Source organism: Gadus morhua, unplaced genomic scaffold, assembly GCF_902167405.1.
Source record: "Gadus morhua unplaced genomic scaffold, gadMor3.0, whole genome shotgun sequence".
Lineage (NCBI taxonomy): Eukaryota > Metazoa > Chordata > Actinopteri > Gadiformes > Gadidae > Gadus > Gadus morhua.
Window position 1 is genome coordinate 85671 of NW_021963959.1, and position 7828 is coordinate 93498.

The 7828-nt window shown below is 37.9% G+C and overlaps 1 protein-coding gene across 1 annotated transcript; it reads left to right on the forward strand.

The window, feature by feature from the left end:
• The first annotated feature begins 381 nt into the window (after positions 1-381).
• Positions 382-7069, forward strand: LOC115538241 (interferon-induced very large GTPase 1-like). The gene is made up of 5 exons (XM_030349909.1): positions 382-465; positions 1461-1721; positions 2566-2826; positions 3656-3868; positions 5029-7069. Exon 5 carries the CDS (start codon positions 5103-5105, stop codon positions 6144-6146), a length of 1044 nt encoding a protein of 347 aa, XP_030205769.1. The 5' UTR covers positions 382-465; positions 1461-1721; positions 2566-2826; positions 3656-3868; positions 5029-5102; the 3' UTR covers positions 6147-7069.
• Positions 7070-7828: the final 759 nt, after the last annotated feature.

Here is a 7828-nt window from a genome sequence, read left to right on the forward strand (position 1 = left end):
TGGAACCCATGGCCTGGGACGCAATGCACTTTTAATATCATTAGAATTACTGACGGAAAACATACCAATCAGCATCTGTATCGGTCTGCACTGTTAAACATGCTTCATAACATGATATCAATCCCCCTCTTAAAGTTAAACACTGATACAACCAGAAGGTAGCATGCTGCATGAATATGCTTTTTTGTTTTTCATCTTTTACAGAGGCCATTCCTCCAGGAAATGTCCAAGTTTCCGATGTCAGCATTAGTACAGTGTCTCTTACCTGGGAAACACCGGCTGGTGAGGTGGGGGGCTACGTTGTGACCTGTTTCTGTGATTCGGAAAGACAAGGAGAGCAGACAAGAGATTCAGAAATTGTGACATTCTACGGTCTGAAGCCAGGGCTCAAATATGACTTCCAAATTAAAACACAGTTGAAAAGCGGAGGACTCAGCCAGCCTGCCTTGGCATCGGCCCACACAGGTGAGCTATGCTTATAAGCTACTAAAACCTTTTCATACAAGTTTCATACTACTCTTTTTGTTTATTGTGATCTGACTCTCCCCTTTACTTTAAGCTACTATTATATTTCTATTTAATGGCAATATAAGATAGTTACACACACTAGTAGTATAACTGCGGGCCTTAATAAACAACATTCATAATAGTATGCAAGTTGGAGAAGGAACGTCGGAAGGGGAAACGCGTCATCTCCGACCTGCGTATGTTGGAGCTACCAAGTCGGAAAAAAGATGGACGCTTAACTATAAGAATAGAAATGAATTATTATAGTTATTGATAATAAAAATGAAAATGATGTTTCTGAAAGTAAAATTTGTCGACATTAAGTGAACCAACTACAGATTGTTGTCATCGTAAAAGAACCCTTCAATAAGAACAAGTGCTATTAGTAGTAACAATGCTAGATCTGGTATCGGTATACGCTCGGTATCTGCCGATACTTAAGTTCAGGAATCGGAATCGATATCGGAAAGTATTTTTTTTATCTGAACATCTCTAATTCTATTCCTATCTACTGGCAGTTTAAGATAGCTACACATACTCTCACAATTACTAGGTGCCTTAATAAACAACATTCATAATAGTACATGAACAGAAATTAACCATGTAAAATTACTTTTGGATCAATAGTGGTTCATCATGCTGGAACTAACATCATTACTCTTGGCTGGCCTCCAACTGAACAGCAATTGGAATCTCATTATAATCTGGTCTACTCTTGCAAAATCAAGTCACAGACAAAAGTAGACATCTGGAACCTATGGCCTGGGACGCAATGCACTTTTAATATCATTAGAATTACTGACGGAAAACATGCAAATCAGCATCTGTATCGGTCTGCACTGTTAAACATGCTTCATAACATGATATCAATCCCCCTCTTAAAGTTAAACACTGATACAACCAGAAGGTAGCATGCTGCATGAATATGCTTTTTTGTTTTTCATCTTTTACAGAGGCCATTCCTCCAGGAAATGTCCAAGTTTCCGATGTCAGCATTAGTACAGTGTCTCTTACCTGGGAAACACCGGCTGGTGAGGTGGGGGGCTACGTTGTGACCTGTTTCTGTGATTCGGAAAGACACGGAGAGCAGACAACAGATTCAGAAATTGTGACATTCTACGATCTGAAGCCAGGGCTCAAATATGACTTCCAAATTAAAACACAGTTGAAAAGCGGAGGACTCAGCCAGCCTGCCTTGGCATCGGCCCACACAGGTGAGCTATGCTTATAAGCTACTAAAACCTTTTCATACAAGTTTCATACTACTCTTTTTGTTTATTGTGATCTGACTCTCCCCTTTACTTTAAGCTACTATTATATTTCTATTTAATGGCAATATAAGATAGTTACACACACTAGTAGTATAACTGCGGGCCTTAATAAACAACATTCATAATAGTATGCAAGTTGGAGAAGGAACGTCGGAAGGGGAAACGCGTCATCTCCGACCTGCGTATGTTGGAGCTACCAAGTCGGAAAAAAGATGGACGCTTAACTATAAGAATAGAAATGAATTATTATAGTTATTGATAATAAAAATGAAAATGATGTTTCTGAAAGTAAAATTTGTCGACATTAAGTGAACCAACTACAGATTGTTGTCATCGTAAAAGAACCCTTCAATAAGAACAAGTGCTATTAGTAGTAACAATGCTAGATCTGGTATCGGTATACGCTCGGTATCTGCCGATACTTAAGTTCAGGAATCGGAATCGATATCGGAAAGTATTTTTTTTATCTGAACATCTCTAATTCTATTCCTATCTACTGGCAGTTTAAGATAGCTACACATACTCTCACAATTACTAGGTGCCTTAATAAACAACATTCATAATAGTACATGAACAGAAATTAACCATGTAAAATTACTTTTGGATCAATAGTGGTTCATCATGCTGGAACTAACATCATTACTCTTGGCTGGCCTCCAACTGAACAGCAATTGGAATCTCATTATAATCTGGTCTACTCTTGCAAAATCAAGTCACAGACAAAAGTAGACATCTGGAACCTATGGCCTGGGACGCAATATGCTTTTTTGTTTTTCATCTTTTACAGAGGCCATTCCTCCAGGAAATGTCCAAGTTTCCGATGTCAGCATTAGTACAGTGTCTCTTACCTGGGAAACACCGGCTGGTGAGGTGGGGGGCTACATTGTGACCTGTTTCTGTGATTCGGAAAGACACGGAGAGCAGACAACAGATTCAGAAATTGTGACATTCTACAATCTAAAGCCAGGGCTCAAGTATGACTTCCAAATTAAAACACAGCTGAAAAGCGGAGGACTCAGCCAGCCTGCCTTGGCATCGGCCCACACAGGTGAGTTATACTTATAAGCTACTAAAACATTTTCATACAAGTTTCATGCTACTCTTTTTGCTTATTGTTATCTGACTCTCACCTTTACTTTAAGCGACTATTATATTCCTATTTACTGGCAATATACGATAGCTACACACACTGGTAGTATTACCGCGGGCGTTAATAAACAAAATACATAATAGTACGCAAGTTGGAGCAGGAGAGTCGAAAGGGGAACCGCGTCATCTCCGACCTACGTGCGTTCAAGCTACCGTGTCGGAAAAAGGATGGAAACTTAACTGTAAGAATATTCGGTATCGGCCGATACTTAAGTTCAGGAATCGGAATAGGAATCGGGAAGAATTTTTTTTTTTATCGGAACATCTCTAATTCTATTCCTATCTACTGGCCATTTAAGATAGCTACACATATTTTAACAATTGCTAGGTGCCTTAATAAACAACATTCATAATAGTACATGAACAGAAATGGACCATGTAAAATTACTTTTGGATCAATAGAGGTTCATCATGCTGGAACTAACATCATTATTCTTGGCTGGCCTCCAACTGAACAGCAAGTGGAATCTCATTATAATCTGGTCTACTCTTGCAAAATCAAGTCACAGACAAAAGTAGACATCTGGAACAATTGGTCTGGGACATAATACACTTTTAGTATCATTAGAATAACTGACGGAAAACATAGAAATCAGCATCTGTATCGGTCTGCACTTTTAAACATGCTTCATAGCATGATATCAATGCCCCTCTCAAAGTTCAACATCGATGAAACCAGAAGGTAGCATGCTACATGAATATGCTTGTTTGTTTTTCATCTTTTACAGATGCCGTTCCTCCCCCCACCTCACCTGCTGGTGAGGTGGGGGACTGCGTTGTGACCTGTTTCTGTGATTCAGAGACACACGGAGAGCAGTCAACAGATACAGACAGTGCGACATTCTACGATCTGAAGCCAGGGCTCAAGTATGACTTCCAAATTAAAACACAGCTGAAAAGCGGAGGACGCAGCCAGCCTGCCTTGGCATCTGTCCACACAGGTGAGTTATACTTATAAGCAGTGCTTAATTTGTCAAGTGGGAGCTCCCGGAGCGCTGAGGACGAGTAGAAAAAAAGCGGCGGGGGGGGTTTCAACATCGCAAGAAATTAGCCTACTAAAGCCTCGTGAATGGGGATGTACGCAGAAAAAATAGTAAACATATGTTAGGTTGGAGAGACACACAGCCACACGTTATAAAGTTTACCGTTGTTTACTAACAGTTGAGGAATCTGTCATGCACTCGCAGGTGCGTCATTGAGTCATTGTATTCTCAACACAACAAAATACACCAAGTCCTTGAAAATGGATCTCCGTCGCATCAAAAGATGAAAACAAATAGATAGGCTACCTCATAGATTATAGTAGGCCTAGTTAGAACAACAATCTGGCATGACAACTTGGCCACGTTAACAAATAGATACATATTATTAACCAGAACAATACCAGAATACCACAAAAACCATAATAATAATAAAGTTCACTACTTTCGCTAACTCCTCGCAGATTTATCACACATCACTCAACCGACTCGCGTCACTCCAAGTCCAACCTCTCTTGCTGCACATCTGAACAAAACACACACATGCACACAGTATTAGCCCCTCACACACACACACACACACACACACACACTCAAGATCCAGCTGGCGGAGCGCACGTCAGAGCTTCCGGAGCGCGCTCCCCCTTGCTCCCCCTCAAATTAAGCACTGCTTATAAGCTACTGAAACCTTTTCATACAAGTTCCATACTACTCTTTTTGCTAAAAAAAAATCGATACTGATACTAGAATCGGAAATTCATCCGATACTGCCTAAAAAGCAGCATCGGGTATTGGCGAATACGGATATGTAAAATAGCTACACACACTAGTACTATTACTGGGGGCCTTAATAAACAACATTCATAATAGTACGAAAGTTGGAGGTGGAAAGCCGGAAGGGAAAACTCGTCATATCCGACCTACGTGCGTTCGAGCTACCCAGTCTGAAAAACGATGGACGCTTAACTACAAGAATATAAATGAATTATTATGAATAATGAATGTAAATGATCAATAAATGATAAATTTGGTAGACAGTAAGTGAACCAACTATACATTGCTTTCATCGTAAGAGAACCTTTCAATAAGAATGATGAAGAGAAACTTATTTTTCATTACAGAAGATGAAGCCATTGAGTATGCCAATCGACACAAAGATCATTTTTTCAATGATTCTAAAGACCTGTGTTACTTAATGGAGCAGGATGAGAAGACAGCTGAGAAATTTTCTAGTCGTTGCCTCCAGCCTGCAGTGGAGACATACATTAGACTTTCCTTGGTTCCAGAGGTTGTTGATGAAATGATGTCAGGCAATGATTCAGTGGATTTCAGCACGCGCATGTTTTTCCAATATTCTGTCTTAAAAGATTTGCTTTCAAAAGACAAGTTTTGCCTCTTCATAGAGTACACCAGTTCATATGAGAAATTCATAAGGGGATGGATTCAGGAGAAAATTGAGGAACACTTTTCAGATGGGACTAAACTTTTGGAGTTAGAGGATAAATATCTAAAACAATGTATTAGATGTATTGAGTATGGTATTCAAAAGGCCCATGTGAACAAAGAAGCGACCCAAAAAGAGTTTGTTCAAGATATTTGCAAGGAACTTGGTAATAAATTGGTAATGTCCCAGGATGCTCTCAGCACTTGCATGGCACTTTTGAAAGAAGCCACCGCAGAAAAGTTTGCAAACTCTCTTAAAAAATCTGTGAAGGAAATGGAAAAAGCTCTGCAGAAGAAACAAAAAGAAACTGGATTCAAAGCTAAACTAGATGGACTCGGGTCAAAAGTACTGAACAACCTAACAGTAAAGTTGGGTGGATGTGGTGAAAAATGCCCATTCTGCAGCGCACCGTGTGAAGCAGGAGCAGTGGCTCACAAGGTTCATCGTGTTGAAATACATCGGCCAGAGGGGTTAGGAGGATACAGATCTGCCTCCATGAAACTTATTACTTCTATTTGCACATCCTCTGTCTCTACTGACATGAGATTCAGTAATAGAGATACTAAGGGGTTGTGGCATCCTTACAAGGAATTCAAAACATTTTACAAGAATTGGGAAATTAGTGCAGATAAAAGCTATACAACATCTGATTATTGGAAATATGTGATGGTCAAGTTCAACGAGGACTTTGCTGAATTTTATGATGCAGAGCCTGCAAATATTCCCACTGAATGGAGAACAATTAGCAAGGAAGATGCTGATAAAAGCCTTAAAGAGGCATTTGGTGTCATATAGGACTTTTGGAGAAGATGAGAGTTAGATATTTTTCTCTGACCATGAGGAAGCGCAGCTTATTTTTGACTAATATATATTTGATCTAATGGGAGCATTATGTAAATCACCACAATTTATCATGCGATATGTTATGGTGAAGAAGTTATCCTATTACATATGTGAGGCAGGAAAGGCCGAACTGAGGAGATCTAAGTAGTGATACAAGGATGTGTGTCTTTAATTGTAGTTCACACCAGTTGATAACAAACTCAGCTCTGAACTTAACTTGCCTCTTTCATTTTGCGGTTTGTTGTTGAAGTAATGTCCAATGGAACTTTTAAAAGTTTGAGCCTGATGCTTAACATTTTTGTTTGTTGATTTGACATTTGATTTTAACGTAATATGCAAAGCAAAAAGGCTGCATTTCATTTGTTTAATTGCTTCGCCTTACTTTTCTCTTGAAAAATATTATTTGTGTCCATATTTATGCTTAGGTTTAAATGGTGTATTTTTTTTTTTTATTCCTCTTTCATTCAATGTTCACTTTGATTTCTTTATAAAATTTGTTCATGCGGCTTTGTTGGATAATCTCTCAGGCATTGGTATTCAGAAATTAGTAGACGATATCTCTTGCATTACTCAGGTGTTTTTTCATTTTGATATTGTTACAGCATCCCGACATTTTTAAAATATAATTTTTAATTGCTTGTTTGATTGAGCCAGTTGAGAAATACCTGTCCAAATTAATTAAGCTGGTGTGTGTGATTTTATGGCAAGTTTGACTCAGAAAAGTGTCTATGAATGTTTTTATTGTATTTCCTGATCAGAATCAGAGCAAACACTTTGCACTTACTTCTAAAGTTAACCAAAATATCATGTTTTCATCGATTTACTTCTTTACCTTTTTTCAAGTGGAACTGAATAAAATAATTTCCCATGAAGGATTGACTTGTGGATGGGCGTGATTTATGTTTGAGAAACGTTCTAGTTCAGATACTTTACATTATTCAGGTTAAAACATTCTAATGCTTTTGTGTAAGCACTTTAATTGTGAAAAATGTCCAACCAACAACAAAGCTGAAGCAGACATTTGTAGAGAGGCTGTTCAACTTCTATGTTGGCATTCACAGTTACATATATTATTTTATTATATAGACTAAAATTGTATAGACTAAACAAAAATTGAACAAGGTCCAGTTACTAAAAATTCCTTCCAAGAAAGGTCCAAACATCTAACCTACCACGTCCGAATAGCCTAGTTTTGTCAAATACAATCAACATGGCATATTTCCTTATAATTTCAGATGTATTTATTTTCAATTTCCAAATAGCTTACTTTTAACAATGAAAAACAAGTAAGACAAAGTAACGCATATTAACATTTTCAAGTAAACAAAACAGGTACATTAGACCTGCATTTCAAGTACCGTAAACATAAAAAGTGCATAAGGCCTACATGTCAAGTATAAGCAGAACAGGTACAGATCATTATTATTCGTCTAATAATATTAGATAATTATTATTTGTGTAATAAAGTTTATCTATTGATAAACAATTGTGAGTGATATTGTAAGAGAACATCTTTAGATGGGAAAGATGTCATCAGATCATCAACACACTTTCTTATCATAAAATATCCCTTGTTTTACTAAAAGAAATAAACTGTTAACAAAATAAGCCAAAACAAGAGCATTCAATGAAGA

What these genes read in the sequence shown, in the direction of transcription:
- LOC115538241 (XM_030349909.1), top strand. Translation starts at nt 5,103, where the DNA reads ATGGAGCAGGATGAGAAGACAGCTGAGAAATTTTCTAGTCGTTGCCTC.